The following is a 16,354-nucleotide window of genomic DNA, read 5'->3' on the forward strand; positions in this document are numbered from 1 at the left end:
TGCAACATCAGTAGCAACATTAGCGGCAACATGCTGACATATTAGAGCACATAACTTACAATTTTATGCAATTTTAAAAATTCACTTCTTTGTGCTTCAACATATATGAGATGCGGTTAATAAATATATTTCACGTTTTATAAGCCAAGTTATTTTAATTATTTATATAAAAAAATTGATACAAATAATTAATACAAGTAATCAAAGAAATTGAATCAAATAAATTGACTAAAAAAAAAAATTATTGTCTTTGGAAGGTAGGCGTGGTATTGATTACTTGGAACTTATTTTGGTTTCAGTGTCAAATATGGGTTCTGGTAACTTAATTTCTAAGAATTACTTTATAGAAAGAAGGAAGTTACTTTATCTATATTATTTATTTGTGAGTTGATACTAAAATTAAATTTAAAGTTAACTAAGAATAAGTAACTGGACTACTAGGTCCTTCCCCCTGGCTATTTTATATAGTATGCCAGTTAGCTGTGAATCTTATTAGATTAACAATTAATTTTAGGTTAAAAATATAGGGCACGGACAATTTGTTTAGACCTAAATATTCAATAATTAAAATTTAGTTGTTTTTTAACTTAATCTGGAATAAAAAATATATTTTATAGAAAAAGTTATATATAAATGGTAATGCGATTTAATTTGTATAAATATCCACAACTTGGAAAGATAATGTCCAGAATGAGCTAGAAAAATGAGTATAAAGAACTGGACAAGAAACGGAAGAGAATGGAAGGTTGTTGTAAGACAGGCCTAGGTTCTACATGGACTGTCACGCCAAGGATGATGATAATGAAATATCCATAACTAAGTATTGGACAACAGAATGGGTTGGTGCAGAGAAAAAGTTATATATAAATGGTAATGCGATTTAATTTGTATAAATATCCACAACTTGGAAAGATTGTGTCCAGAATGAGCTAGAAAAATGAGTATAAGGAACTGGACAAGAAACGAAAAAGAATGGAAGGTTGTTGTAAGACAGGCCTAGGTTCTACACGGACTGTCACGCCAAGGATGATGATAATGAAATATCCATAACTAAGTATTGGACAACAGAATGGGTTGGTACAGAAAAAAAGCTATTGGTGCGACACTTTGGGTAACTGCAGAACAAAAGAGCCTACCTGCTTTTATCTTACAAGTAAAGTAAACTGAGAGTTAACACCATGGCGTTCTTAACACTCTTAGCAACTATAAACGTTCTCACTTTTATAAATTTGTCCTTAGGAAAGTGGAACCCGTTTGACACTTCTTTTGTTATCTGGCGCACAGCTATCGGTTGCAAAATTCAACTGCACATCGAGTAAAAGGAATAAATACAGTCATTCTACTTGTGTAACTTTGGGTTTTAACTGTAGCTAACAGGATACTCCCCATTAAAGTGGTCAGGCTCAATTAGTCTGGCTATTGACCGCAATAGCCGAAGCTGTGGGGCTTAAAAATAAAGATATTAATATTTTTTGTATCTTTCTTTTTGTTCTTCGTCTGAGGAGTCTGTTTGTTTGTAAGCTTTTTGTTTTGTTTGAAGTAAACTTTATTGATCTATTGATTATAGCTTGCTATTAGTATAGGTGATTAAATGTAATAAATTTGTGTGAAGTATAGGTGGTAAGTGCTGATATTACTAATTAAAGTAATAGATTTGCAAGGGAACGATAAGAAGATTTAGAAGAAGAAGATTAGAAATTTGGATACATTATGTGTTGAAAAATATTGTTAAATTTGAGAAAAATAAAGTAATCGTAGTTACATCACATATCTACACTACCAAGTGAGAGAGTACAGAAACACCATAAAAGGTAAGCAGGATTTAAGAGTTGAAGGGAATAACGAATCTATAATTGGTAGATTGTAAAAGAACGTCTATCACTAACAGCTTGCTGACCGAGTTGTCTGGAAGAAGACCAAAAAAAATTAAGAGTTATACTGTTATAAACATTAATAAATATTTTTTATTAATTTCAAAATGAAAGGTATGAAATTAATATGATTTCATTTGGAATATCTTACATATCACTAACTGCAAATGAAAAAAAAAAATATTTATTTCATTACTGTTAATTTGAAAAATTTATTTTGTACTATTTTTTTGGACAATGCAAAAATATTTTGTAAAATATTTTAATATTCAGTATAAACAGTTTATTAAATTTTTAACTAAAAAATATAAAAGAAATGCATATTTCCAGGAGGTCGAAAGGAATTCGTTACTCTAAAAGTACAGGAGGTAACTTTATTATGTTAATTGTGAACGAATAAGCACATCACGAATTCTTTTTAATCTTTATTATGCGCGATGATTATGCGAATTATGCAAATTATTTTCATTTTATTTGTTATATTGCAGCCAATGTTTAAGGTGTATTTGGATGTGAGTTTCGTACACATCTCCGCCTCTTAATATACCAACAGTAATGGTGTAACGTGGGTGTGGTATTGCTTCATATATATATATATATATGTTACTCATACGTTTGTTATATTGTTTGGAACTGAGTCTCATATTTCTCGCTTGCTGAATAAGATACATTTTTTTTCATTTAAGACAACTCAATTTAAAAGCTTCAGATACATTTGCGCAGATATGTGCATTACTTTTATCCTACGTGGTTCATAGTATTTCAACTTCCGCTTTTTTGTTTTCCATTCTGAATATCTAGTGTAATGTAAATTTAAGATACATTAAAATGCTAAATTCAGTTGGTTTTAAGTTTTTTTACACAGCATATGAGTTGAAAAGTTCTTTTGTTCATTTTTTTTTTTTTTTGTTTTGGCTTCAAAGGTAACAATTTGGTGATCTACAATGTGCCACTAGAAATAGTGGTTATAAAATAGTAATTATAGTGTAACTTAATTTCTAATGCGATGGAAAAGCATTGGATTATACAAGATACGATGTTAATCTAAGTTAACTGAAAAAAATGGTTGTATCTATGGAATAGCAAAACTAAAATAGATTGTTATAAACAGCGAAAACAATGGAAATACTATTAACAATCAACTCTAAAATAAACTATTTAAAATTTAATTCAATGACTTCAGTTTCCTAAGGGATATTGTAGCTGCGGGAATGTGAGAAGTCGAGAAATATAGGTATAGATTTCAGTGAGAAAAGAAATACATCAAATGTTAAAATTTCAGTTTAGAGGTTGAAAACAAGTATATTTTCTTTATAGAAAATATTGTGACAATTTTTTGCCAGAAGTCTTCGTCATACCAAAGAGGCCCGCTGGATTAACGAAGAGAAATGAAAATGAAAATGGTGGAAAGCAATTTATTTATATGGTATTTACCATGACAGTCAAGCTCCTCTTTAAACTTCTCTTAACCGAGCTAAAATAAAATTTATATAAAATATAGGTTTTTCATCACTGTGGTATCGTAAAGAATAAATTGACTGATCGTAAGGTCAATAAAGTCAGTGCTACGCCAAATTTAATTTTCGGTATAAATCCAGCATGATTCATATATATAATTAATGACGCGCTTACAAAATACGATGGTCCAAAATGGAAATTAGTATCAGTCTCTGGCTTGATGTCAGAGACTGAGAAACAGTTGTAAGAAATCATGGGGACTTGAAAAATATTGTAAGAAAAATTTTAAATATCTTTAAAAAACTTTAATATGACTATTGGAGATATGTCTATCATAAGAGCTATTAAATCACGTAAAACAAATTATGTAAGCTATATGAGTGAAGAGTTAAGAAGTGTTACTTACCATTAGGCCTTATTAATTTCAACGCAATCACTATCATACGAATACTAATAAAAATAATATTTCTCTATTTTATATAAGAGGAATATATAATTTCTATAATTATAGAAGATATAAAAAGATAAATGATGTCTTAACCTTTAAAGTGACTACGAGTAAAGATGTGCAAGGAATACATCCACAGCGAGCGTCATAGTAGGTATAACGGCACTGATTTTTGGGTCCGGTAGATGTTGACAGACAGAAATATGGATTAATATATAGTAGACAATCATAACAAAATGGGTAAACGTGATTATTGAGTCTTCGTATTGGATCCAGCAAAATGGAATATATTGGGTTTAAGGTATAAATCTACCAAGGATTGTTATTCTTAGAAGGAAGAAATATCTGTGTAAGTCTAATGGTGAAAAAAAAATCTAAAAGTTTAGTGAATAAAAAGTGAATAAATCAGAATTTATACTTAAGTATAAAGAAATGAAAGTTTTCGACATAAAATGTAGGGTCGTCCTGTAATTGTGAGACAGACATTTTTAAGCGTAAAGAAAGTGTATTTAAGTATAAAAAGAAAAACAATATTTCCTTGTTTAAATATTTCGCATACGTGCACTTAAAATGTCAGCGCAAAAATTTGCCATTTTTATGCATTTGCATTTTTTATTATGATAAAATACGTTTTCTTCCTTTCCTCCTTTCCTTTGTATGTGTTTTTGTATAATTTTAAGTACCTTTTTTGCTGTCATACATATTATACGGAATTAATGTGTTGCGTTCAGTTTACATATGCAAATTTATGGGCGTGACTGTGTGTTTGTGTGTGTTTTCTTGTGCTAATGCCCGTGTAGAATTGTTTAAATGGCTGCTCATGAATATGCGTTTTTATTGTAGTTTAAGTTAAATATATGAGCATTAAATGAACATTAAATGTACTTCTGAATAATTCAAAATATTTCGCTTGCTTTAATATGTTATGTATTATTATTAATATTAAACCTAAAGAAAACACAATTCCATTGTTTCAAGTTGTTGAGAATGGCATATCAAAGTGGGATATTTGATTATTTTTTATTGTGAGTTTTAACAAGCAAATTTGAGGGAAAAATAACACTTTAAAATGATCAAATACAATATAATTCTTTCATATGATTGGATGGTTGCAGTGGCAGGCCATTAGATAAATTCCAAGTACCTCAATTAGCGATTTTTCGCCATTTTACTAAAATATTCCTCGCAAGAACCCTAGTATAGAAGAGTAGAGACTAAATACATTCCAACGAATTTAGATAATTCAATAGGTTTTTTATCTTCACCGATAAACAGTGTGATAAACAATCAAAAAAGTAAATTTCATCATTCTACCAATATCTTCTGGACGCCAAAGCCGGGTATTCATAAAGAAAATGTATAATGGTTTCTTTTTCCTGCGGGTTTTCACAACTTCTACAGTGAGAATTATGGGAATACGCAGTTTCCCTGCGTGGGTTTCTATACAGTAATAACCAGAAAGAACTACAGTAAGTCTTGCAGTGTTCACGCAGTCATTTTTGATGAGTTCCAAGGATCTATTCTTTTATATATGTATATATACATATTATTAATAAGGCTCTATGCAATAATTAAAATATTATTACTGGTCAACATGTTTTGGTATTAAATGAAGTAGAATATTATGTATCCAATACTTTTGGTGCTATCATTTAATGGCTAGTGCTGGTCGAGGGCCACAACTTTCAAAAACTTAACAGATGTTCTTAGGATTTGCTCAACATATGAAAACAACTATGAACGTAGTATTTGCTTCTGCGGCCCCCCAATTTATGCAGTGATTTGTAAGGCCCGAGATCGCATCTGGTTTGTACAGGCCAGAATAAAATTAGTAGGCTATGAATTATTTAAAATTAAAAAAAAATACAGTCAATAAATTAAAAAAATTGTAGTCACAATATTAAGTTAGTATGAAAAGTGTCTTATATATTTGAGTTATATTTTGTTGTTAAGAATATAACTATATTTCAATAAGGAAGAAAATATTTAACAAACCAACAGATTTAACTACTATTAAAAAAAACAGAGGTCTTTGCAATGGAAAGTGCAATCAACAATAAAATGTCGTTTGTTCCTGATCGCTTAACTTTACCATTGTTTTTGCTGACCAGTACGTAAAAATATATCATAATAATATATCATCATAAAACAATAAATTAATTAAAATTTTTAATTTTTAGGGTCTTCCATTAGAAGCGAGCTACCTGGGAAATATGGCCCCTATCTTAATAAGAAATGTTCTTCATATGTTTCAAAATGTGAAAAAGGTAACAAAATAAATAATAATCTATCTAGCGTTTGTTACTAACTTTAAATACTCGCTCTTAACAAAAGGTGCTCAGACTGCTACTAAGGAATATTTCAAGCACATAGCAGGATTTGATGAATCAAAAATGTCGAAATTTTGCAAAGCCGCAGGCACTGCAACAGCAAAACGTATTTTGACTGCTACAAAAACATGGCAATTGCCCCCGAACATTTATAATATTACCGAGAAAGCAGATAAGCCTTGTTATGGTGCTCTATGGAAAAAGTTGCCATCAAAACCTAAAAAACCGAGAAAGTCGTCGGATTATAAGTTCTATAACATACCAAGCTTTGTGGATAATTTGTTAAGTAAATCGAACCAATATAAAGGAGTATTTCTTACAAGTAAGTGCCAAATAAAACATACACTAATATACAATATTTTGTAAAATATATTTGCATATTTTTATATATGATATAAAGATATGTATAAATAGTTGTAGTTTGGTGTCCATAATTTGTTTTAATATTTTTCCAGATCCGCGGGAACGAAGACCAACAACACGTTCCATGATTACTAATCCACTGACATGCTATCGTGATCCGGAGATGCCCGGGCCAGCAAGCTACACACCGTTTCCACGTAAATATATATGGTCTGCCACTTATTTTTATTTGATATTTTTCTGCTATTAATTTCTTTATTTTAATTATGGCAGTGGTAAAGTTATTAGAAGAGTATTCGATGCGGTTACCTATTACCCACAAACAACAGTACCCATTAAAACTATGAGCATACATACGAAACACACTAGTTTCTTGCCAGGACCTGGCAGATATGACAGTCGATTCAGACATTTCTGTCCCTGTTCCTCAAAATTAAAATATTCTCCTGATATACAAGACGAAATTGAGAAGCAAAAACGTTTGAAATTTCGTCGTTTGCCTTATAAAAAAATAAAGCCGGATATATATTATACACCTGAATGGAGACATGTTAAAGGTCATGGGTTTCGTCATTTATTTAAAGGTGGGCCGGTATTACAGCCTTCCAAAAAAATAATCCCACGGACCAAAACTAAATATAAGCGCATTCAATTGTATGCAGATGGGCGCTATATTAAAATGATAACTGATCCTAAACGCGATTATAGAATGGTGTTTCGTAAAGAATATACTCCATTGGTCAAGCCAATTCATTTCAATACGATTATAAAACCAAAGCCACGTAAACAGTTGCGTGTAAATAAGAAGGTTGCATTTGGTAGCAGTGAAGAAAGGTTTAAGGATGGAGAACGACAGACTAGTCCGTTCACAGTTACACAATTGGCGTATCTTATCAGTACCTTACCTGAAGATAGACAATTTAAAGATCATCCGGTTATGCGTATCGCTTCCAAAGATATTAAAACTAACTTATATGAAGTGCCAAAACGTTTGGCACCTACTTGTAAGCTTCAGAAAACCAAGAAGCAATTAAGACTTTCACCTTTACCAGAACCAAAGATCCTTATCAATGTAGAAGAATTAGATGTTGCAGGCCCAGGTAGCAAAAAGGGTGAATGTAGAGGTGTTATTAGCATTAAAACAGATCCTCTGGACTACTTTAGAGCTGATTTGGAACCTGAAGTGATTGAACATTATAAGTCTTTACTTAAGAGACTTAAAAAGTAATAATTTAAATTTAAGAAAATTTTATATTAAATGAAATAACTGTGAAATTATATTTTAAGATGATTTTAACATGCATAATTTTTTTCTTGATATTTTATTTCGTTGTTCTTTAGAGTATCGATAAAAATATTTTATTTTTTACATGATTGTGAATCAGAAAAGAGTAGTAAATTCAAAAGAATTGAAAATTATTTGTTAAATATTTGTGGAAATTTTGTACGTACTTCCAAATAATCATTCACAATAGATTCACAATAATCTTGGAAATCATGCGATTAAAACTATTTATTAGTTAAGCGGTTTCAAAAAAGTTGACCTAAATAAGCAAGCAGTGTTGTTGTTTCATATGTTATTCTTAAAATAAGTGTTTGTTCTTTTGTGATATGCTTACAAAAGAAAAGGACTAATATTAAAAATTAAGCAGTTAGTTGAGTAGACAGTGACTAGTGAAAGCTGTCGAAATGGCATTTGGTTCGGTTTGGGCTTCGTATTTTATGGTATCGATTTATAGTTGATATTCTTTAGTATTTTAATACATTCAAGAAAAGAAGTTATTAAAAAACGAATCAAATAAAGAAGAAAAAGATACTTTTTTATTTCGAATTTTGTTTTAAAATGCTAATATGATATATTATCTCCGGATCTGACATCGATCGAATGATTGCTGTTTGCAGACCTAAAAATTGTGTTCCAAAGAAGGAGACTAGGATTCAATTAAGAAGTATTTGCTGCCATTGAAAACTGCTTTAAAGCTTCTTCAAGCGTTAAAATGATTGGTGTCATTCTTGAAGGTGATTTTGTGTGTTTCTGAGTAAATTTAATTTAACTATTGTTAGCCATTCAAGTAGCCATAGTAGGTAACGTGGATAACGGCAAGGAAATCCGTTATTGGGATCCGATTTTATCAGAAGACTCAAATATGTTGCAATGGGTGACAGTCACTTTAACTACCTATGTGCAAAAGAAAAATATATAAAAAATATAATTAAAATTATTATTGTAGGTAACAGCTTCATAACAATGACGTCAGTGCATATATATTGCTTATAAGAGATGATATATTCACATATTAAGTATAGAAGTCGTTACGAGTTAATACACATAAGTTGCCATGAACCGAAGGAACAAGAGGAAAACATATGTAGAAATGTATTCTTAATAAGGAGATGAAACATGGTTGCGTTAAGCCAAAATCAGGAAGCATTTGTCTTAAATCAGCGAATTTGTGCGAAATAAGTTAGTTTGGTTAAAAGCTTTTTCGACGATATGCACGTAAATTAGTAAATATTTGGCAATGGGTGACATGAGAGTAATGTAAACCGTTGTTAAATTTTATACAGGGTATTTAAGCAGAAGAACAACATCAAAGCTGTGATGCCAAATTCATTTAATAAAGTGGGTTCGTAAGAATATAGAGCAAAATAGATATTAATATTGTTGTGAATAATTGATTAATATATAAGATTATTGTAACCATATAATGGATAAAGAGGTTAAAAAATATTTATTTCAAAATTATTCTTATTTTGGCATTAGAAATGGGTAATTTATATAGTACAAGCATTTTGATTTGCCGACCATTTAAAATTAGAAATACCTATGATGTTTGCAAACTGATTACGGAAGTATTGTAAGTACATGCGGAAAAAATATCCTCATACATACATTTTAAAAAAAGGTGGAATAAGAAATCTGGCTTCTAGTAGATAAATTGGAAGTCAATTGAGTGTCAAAAAAATATCTCTATTTTTAATAGTCTTAACTTATATCTTATGTTGAAGTTTTTTTACTCTTTCTTTTTCTCTTTCTTAGCTGGAGGGTTTTTTACAGAGTTCCTCCTTTCTCTTTAACTAATTTATGTTTTCCATACAAACTTCGCTGATTATTCGATAAATGATCTAAGAACTGCATACTGCTCCGTACGGCTAGTGACTGCTCTTCAACTCTCACTCTTGGTGCATACTACCTGTGTTTTCTAGTTATAAATATTTTCCCGTTGATAATTTTTATTATTCTTTTCTGAAAGAATTCCAGGATAGGATTAACATGCTCCTGCAACGTGTTAGTTATATTTCTGGCATGTTTTATAGCATACACGTGTCATCTGCGTATAATGTTAGCACTGAGGAACTTAGCATTGGGATGTCAGACGTAAAGATGTTGTTCAACAAGGTGGAGACTGTCGATTCTTGAGAAACTCAGGCTTCTATTCTTGGGACAGAAGAGAAGGTATCGTTGATTCTTACACGAAAGGATTTCTCACGAAAGAAGCTGCTGGGGATATTGGTCAGCCCAACTGAGACACCAAAGCAAAATCAACAATACAAACTAAGGACATGGTTTTAACTGTTTATAGATAATCAAAGCATGATAAAGATTTTAATAGGTGATATTAGTTTCTAGTCTATAAATAACTTGATATTTAAAAATTTTATTGCTATCGGGTTTTTGTAAAAATATCCCGCCTCGTCGTATAATACAATAACTAAACCTTGAACCACATCAGAAAATGTTTGTCGGACACAGTACACTATTTTAGAATAAACTAATTAAGTGTACAGTATTTTAGTGTACACTGTTTAAGTGTACATTGTTTTAATGTACATTATTTTAGTGTACTGTTTATTGTTACATTATTTGTGTTCGCGTTCTTAAAAACAAAGATCAAAAATAAACTCCTACATTAAAAAAAAAATGGGGTTGTTACTTTATAACAATTTATTTTTTACAAATTCTATTAAAATATATGGCTCACTATGATTACTAATCAATATATCAAATATTTTTACATATATGAAGAAAAAAAACTTGATTAGTTTCACACATGGGACTTACCCATCTGTTAATTATAAAATGTCATGAAAACAATTTATAACAAGTCAATTTTATATCATTAATTTAATTATAATAGATCCAATATAACAAAATCGTAAAGGTGGAGTCCTCAGACCATAATAGTTTTATAAAAATATTCTTCGATTAATTATTTCGTACGTTTATTTCTTTTTGTTGGACATAATTCAGCACATTTGTGTTATGTGTCCTCCTTCTCGCACTCTTCATATTCTGTACTCTTTTTATCACGCTCGGTATTATCATTATCATCGTCATCGTCAATGTCATTATCATCGTCGTCATCGTCATCGTCATCGTCATTGATATCGTCATCGTCATCATCATCGCCATCATCATCGTCATAATCATCATCTTCAGCATTATTATCATCATCGTCGTCATCAGCTTCACTTGGAATCAGCTCCATACAAGTAGTCTCATCCTTACTAGAACTACTACAATTATCATTTCCGCTGAGAAGTTTTTTCCACCGTTTCGAATTTATTTCCAGTTTACTTCTGGTTTCCTCACCGATTACACCAATATCCATCCAATATTTTCGAGCTTCGCTCTTTTTTCGTATTTTCGAAAGACTTTTGTGATGAAAGATAATTGATGAAAAGTTTAGATAACAAAATATCAAAATATAAAAATATATATATTTCTTACATATTTTTTCCAACTCCAATTAAACATTTCGCTGACATTTTTGGAAGTAAATGCTTGTACTTGTTTAATTCATTCTTGAGGCTCGTCATATCACGCCCGCCAGCACAAGCGAAATATTCATAAAATTTACCAGATGGACCAATTTCGAAAAGTTGTGGTCCATTCGCTTTTGTATGTGTTCCTAAAACAAGAGAACAACCCATTGGACGTTTACTAGTATCTTGAGTGAAGGTATGTACATATCCAGATGTTATCTCTACTAATGGAAGTAATGGCATTGGCCTGTTATATTCCGTCCAATGACGCGTACAGTTAAGTAGCATTCTCCTCATCAAATGTTTTGCATCTGGGCAAAAACCAAAATATCCACAACAAATAGTATCATTAATTGATTTTAAACGCTGAAGACTACTTCGCACATACAATGGATCTTTTTCTTTTTCTGCAATCAAGACAACACTGCGTTTTCCTCGCAATGCTATAATATTTTCACCTCTCTCAAGAGCTTTCTCCGCAAACGACAATTGTTCTAATCTTCCTTCTGAATTAAACTGTGCAGGAATACTGGGTAACACCTTAAGTTAAAAGTAAGAAATGTGATATATTTTATATGTAATATGTAATATTTTTATGTTCTTGTTGTGAACCGAAGAATATTTGGCGAGCAGCAAACATGTATGGACTGAAAAATCAATTTTTGCGTTACGGGATACATAGTGCTTCTTACATTGTGACCGAAAAGTTTTCGGAAATTCTCATTTAAAATTCGCGCGCTGTATATTTTTCGATATTTTAAGTTTATGTAGTTTGCAGGCACGTCCTTAATTACTATGCAAAAATGAGCGCAATCTGTCAGACAGTTCGTTTACGGCAGCTGTTGAAACCAGTCACCTCAGTAGTGCGTTGGAAAAAAACAATGGAAAAAAATATTGATCAAAGAGTTTGCATCAAATTTTGTGTTTCGAACGAATTTTCGTGTGCAGAATCGTTGCGAATGCTACAAAAGGCTTATGGGGAATCAGTTTTATCGAAAACTCAAGTTTATGAGTGGTACAAAGCCTTTCAGGACTGTCGTACGACCGTCGAAGACATGCCGCGTTCTGGACGACCTTCGACCTCTACCACCGACGAAAACATTGAAAAGGCAAAGGAAATCGTGTTCAAAAATCCTCATGTGAGTGTTAGAGAGATAGCACGAGAGCTAGGCATCGGTCGTGAGATGGCTCGTTTGATTTTGGTGGACAATTTGTGTATGCGACGTGTCAACGCTCGGCTTTTTCCGATTCACCTCAATTTGTTCCAAAAACACCATCGTGGACAGGTCTCGTTAGACATGCTTGATCGTGCCAATTCCGATCCAACTTTCATGGAACGCATCATAACGGGTGACGAGACATGGGTCTACGAGTACGACATGCAAACAAGCCAACAATCATCGGAATGGAGAGGAAAAGACGAGCCGAAACCGAAAAAACCACGCCAAAGTCGCTCGAAAATCAAGGCAATGCTGATTGTTTTCTTCGATATTCGTGGTGTGGTGCATCATGAATTCGTCCCTGAAGGACAAACAGTCAATAAAGCCTATTATTTGACTGTTTTAAGACGTTTGCGTGAAAATATCCGCCGTAAACGGCCTCAATTGTGGAAGGATAATTCATGGATTTTTCATGACGATAATGCTCCCTCGCACCGAGCCAACATTATCAACGATTTTAAGGCCAAACATTCAATAAATACCATCGAACAGCCCCCGTATTCACCTGATCTTGCACCGTGTGACTTTTTCCTGTTTCCCAAACTCAAATTACCACTCAGAGGAACGCGTTTTGAATCCATAGAAGACGTAAAACAGAATTCGCAGAGGAAACTCAAAGCCATACCGGAAAGCGCCTATAAAAAATGTTTTGATGATTGGAAGAAACGTTGGCATTTGTGTATCGCTTCTAATGGAGCATATTTTGAAGGAGATAAAATAAATATTGATGAAGATAAAGAATTTTGCGTTTTATTTAAAATTTCCGGAAACTTTTCGGTCACAATGTATAGTCTAATTGATATATGGTTTTGTCTCACTGAAGTGTTAAGTCTTAACCTTCAGTTGTTCCCTCTGACCTACGTTCCATTCTCTATGCATAATGCATTTAAGGACCTAAGTGGCCATATCCTAAACTCAGTTGAGTTAGTATAGTTCTTATTTTATGAGGAAAGCCCCTTTCGTGGCCATTGATTTCTGGTATAGCCCTGTTAAGGCATCTTATTATCTCCACTTATTCCTCATTTATATGTAATGATATTGATGTATACTGATGTAAGCTATGGAGTTTAAATGTATATACTTACTTCTACATTCTTAACTGCCTTTTCACATTGTTTTACTTTCTCCTTGATTAAATTCATAATTAAGCAATTTTTTTTGAAACAGACGCTGCAAAAGTTGATTTAAATTATATTTCAACTTTTTCGTAAATTTATTATTTTGACTAAATTTTAGATTTTGGTTTCAATTAAATAAAAATCTTTTTTATTCAGTTTCTGTTCTTGCGTCAGTATTTTTTAACTGCTTTAAATTTTAGCAACTATTTCAACTTATTCAAATTTTCAATCCAGCTTAATTTTTATCTTTCAAAGTTATTTTAAAATTATATGGTTCAAAGCATACTTTATTTTCAAGAAAATTAAAACAAGCTTATAGAAATTCTTGTATATTCATTTTTTTACAAATCGGAAACCTTTCTGATCTCATCATCTCCGATTTGGCTGAAATTTTTTTTATGAATTGCTTTCATAAAAAAGCAGACCAGTATTTTGGGAAAAAGTTTTGAATTTTTTTTCTAGGAGATATGGACCCATGGGGTGTGGACAATTAGCATTGTAGACACATTTTTAATGGTCATATCTCAGGCTCCGTTTACGATAATAATTTAAAGTTTATTGCATTTTAAAAATAATTAATTGAACTTTTAAGAAATTGTTTATATTTAAGTACTAATATTAACCGTTAAATTGTAAAAAAAAATTTTTCAAATGTATCTTGAGAATTTTTATTTTTTATATTTTAATTAAATTCAGTTTTAAGTTTTATTGAGATATAAAATTTTCCGAATAACATTAATTCTTGATACTTTTAAACATTTTTTTTCTACTACATATGATATGATATGATCAAGCATATGCGTACTTTATTTCCATTAAATTTCAATATTTTTTCCTGAGATACGGGTCTTCTTATTTTATGACAGAAGCTTATAAAAAATTCAGCCAGATCAGAGATAATGAGGTCACTGACCTAAATCCGTCCAATTTATAAAAGAATGATCCATATACATTTTTCCCCCAATGCTCTGTAAAATCATAACAGTTGTATTTTTCACTATGTTTCCAGCCATCCTTAACTCCCAATGGAGCATAAAACCACAGCATTCTTTACACATTAAGCACTGTTTGCAACTTTATATATTTTACTTCAATTGCAGTTAAACATTCTCACCTTCGTGTCTTCTGTTCTTAAACACGTCTTAGTTGAAGCGCCAGGAGGCAAGATAAACTGTTGGGATTAGTAGAATTTGTTAGAAAAATTTATTAGTGAATACTTAAATGCATATGTAAATATATTTGAAGTACTTCCAGCTTTTTTGGTTGATTTCAACTACCTCTTTTTTCTTAACAGAAAGAAAAATTATATACCACGACTTATAGGTTATACTGTACTATCTGTGGAGAAAGATTGTTAAGCTAACTTTGAACGTCTGAGACTGCTAATAAAGCTTTCAACTCTTAGTTCAAGTTTAAAGAATACAATCAGATTAATAAGACCCGAACAAAAATACTGAATACGTTGTCTCGTAGAAGTAATCGTAGAAGAATAATAGATAAATCATCTGGTATTACACTGTGTATATTACAAAAACTACAGACCTACAAATTTCTACAGATGTTTTCATCACTTCTTGATCTTATGTTTAAGATAGAAGTGTGGTATCTGTCAAATTGTTTAGAATTTTCATTAAGTGAAATACCCTGTTTTAGCTTGCAACTTCAATAACTCTTGCGGTATTAAAAATTATGTTATACAATTTGTTTTAAAAGATAAGAGACTGTAAGTCTGCGTTCTTTGGCTTGTGTCTTCATTTCAAAAATGTACCCAAGCACGGTGCTTATATGGATACCTACTCACAGCATGGAGTGCCTCATATTTCATCCATGTGCGGTAAAGTTGCAACTTGGTGCTTTCACGTTGATGTTGAAAAAATAATTGTTAAAACTTTTTCGTATGTGCACAAAATATTAAAATGCAAATGTGTTGTAAGTTGAAATTCAAACAAATGTATAGCCCCTCGTCTAAGCTTTGTCTTTCGTTCGCAGAGATAAGAAGGAGCCTTGAAAGGATTTTGTAATAGTCAAAAGGTGCTGTAAGTTGGTTTAGTGCATTTGCTCTTTTATTTTGCAAAGGTTTTTGTTCTTGTGTCTTCTATTTAAAATATTAAAATGCGTAGGAGAAAAGCGTTTTATTGCTTGTAAGGATAAGAATTATATTTAATCGTAACTTTTATTGTTTTTTAAAAAGTATGAAAAAAATTTTAAATATAAAAAGTTCATTTTAGAATCATAAAAAGAAATTACAAGAAAAACATTTCAATATTTTTATTTATAAAATACGATTATTTTTATTAACTCCGAGAGATAAACAATAATGTACATTTTTCTTAAATTAAAAAAAAATAATAATAAAAATAATAATAATAATAATAACATTAATAATTTCTACACAAAAGGGTTTAAATAAAACAAAAGGGTTTGTGCTTATTGGAAAGCATTTTACTTATATCCAAAGTACTATGAAGTTTTCAGTCAACATATTTTGGATTTTTCAGATCTTAAATTTTCTAATCCATACATAGTAGCATTCTTAAAAAGAAAATAATACAATTTATTATTATGGTTTCAATTAAAAAAATTATAAGTAAATGCCTAATCAAATTTTTACTAATGCTCTAATAGCATGTTCATACTGCTTCATTTAGCCTTTTTGTTCATTAAAGCCGCTAAAGAGCTTTTATTTCAATGAAAAAATATTTTTGAATGATACTAAGTGCTAAGGAAGATAAATCAATATCACTATTGTAAGGTGACCACCCACATCTAGAAAATTAAA

General features: G+C 31.1%; 2 protein-coding genes across 2 annotated transcripts; one reads left to right on the plus strand and one right to left on the minus strand.

Moving 5' to 3' along the window:
• Window positions 1–5,675: 5,675 nt before the first annotated feature.
• LOC119685574 lies at window positions 5,676–7,754 on the plus strand. Its single transcript, XM_038099895.1, has 5 exons — window positions 5,676–5,887; window positions 5,958–6,044; window positions 6,112–6,429; window positions 6,563–6,680; window positions 6,744–7,754. Exons 1-5 carry the CDS (start codon window positions 5,815–5,817, stop codon window positions 7,696–7,698), a joined length of 1,551 nt encoding a protein of 516 aa, XP_037955823.1. The 5' UTR covers window positions 5,676–5,814; the 3' UTR covers window positions 7,699–7,754.
• Window positions 7,755–10,454: 2,700 nt separating this feature from the next.
• Window positions 10,455–13,664, minus strand: LOC119682166 (proteasome subunit alpha type-3-like). The gene is made up of 3 exons (XM_038095529.1): window positions 13,543–13,664; window positions 11,203–11,777; window positions 10,455–11,126 (listed from the first exon to the last, which is right to left on the minus strand). The coding sequence occupies exons 1-3, from the start codon at window positions 13,597–13,599 to the stop codon at window positions 10,733–10,735; spliced, it is 1,026 nt and encodes a 341-aa protein (XP_037951457.1). The 5' UTR covers window positions 13,600–13,664; the 3' UTR covers window positions 10,455–10,732.
• Window positions 13,665–16,354: the final 2,690 nt, after the last annotated feature.

This window comes from Teleopsis dalmanni, chromosome 2 (genome assembly GCF_002237135.1).
Source record: "Teleopsis dalmanni isolate 2A chromosome 2, ASM223713v2, whole genome shotgun sequence".
Taxonomy (NCBI): domain Eukaryota; kingdom Metazoa; phylum Arthropoda; class Insecta; order Diptera; family Diopsidae; genus Teleopsis; species Teleopsis dalmanni.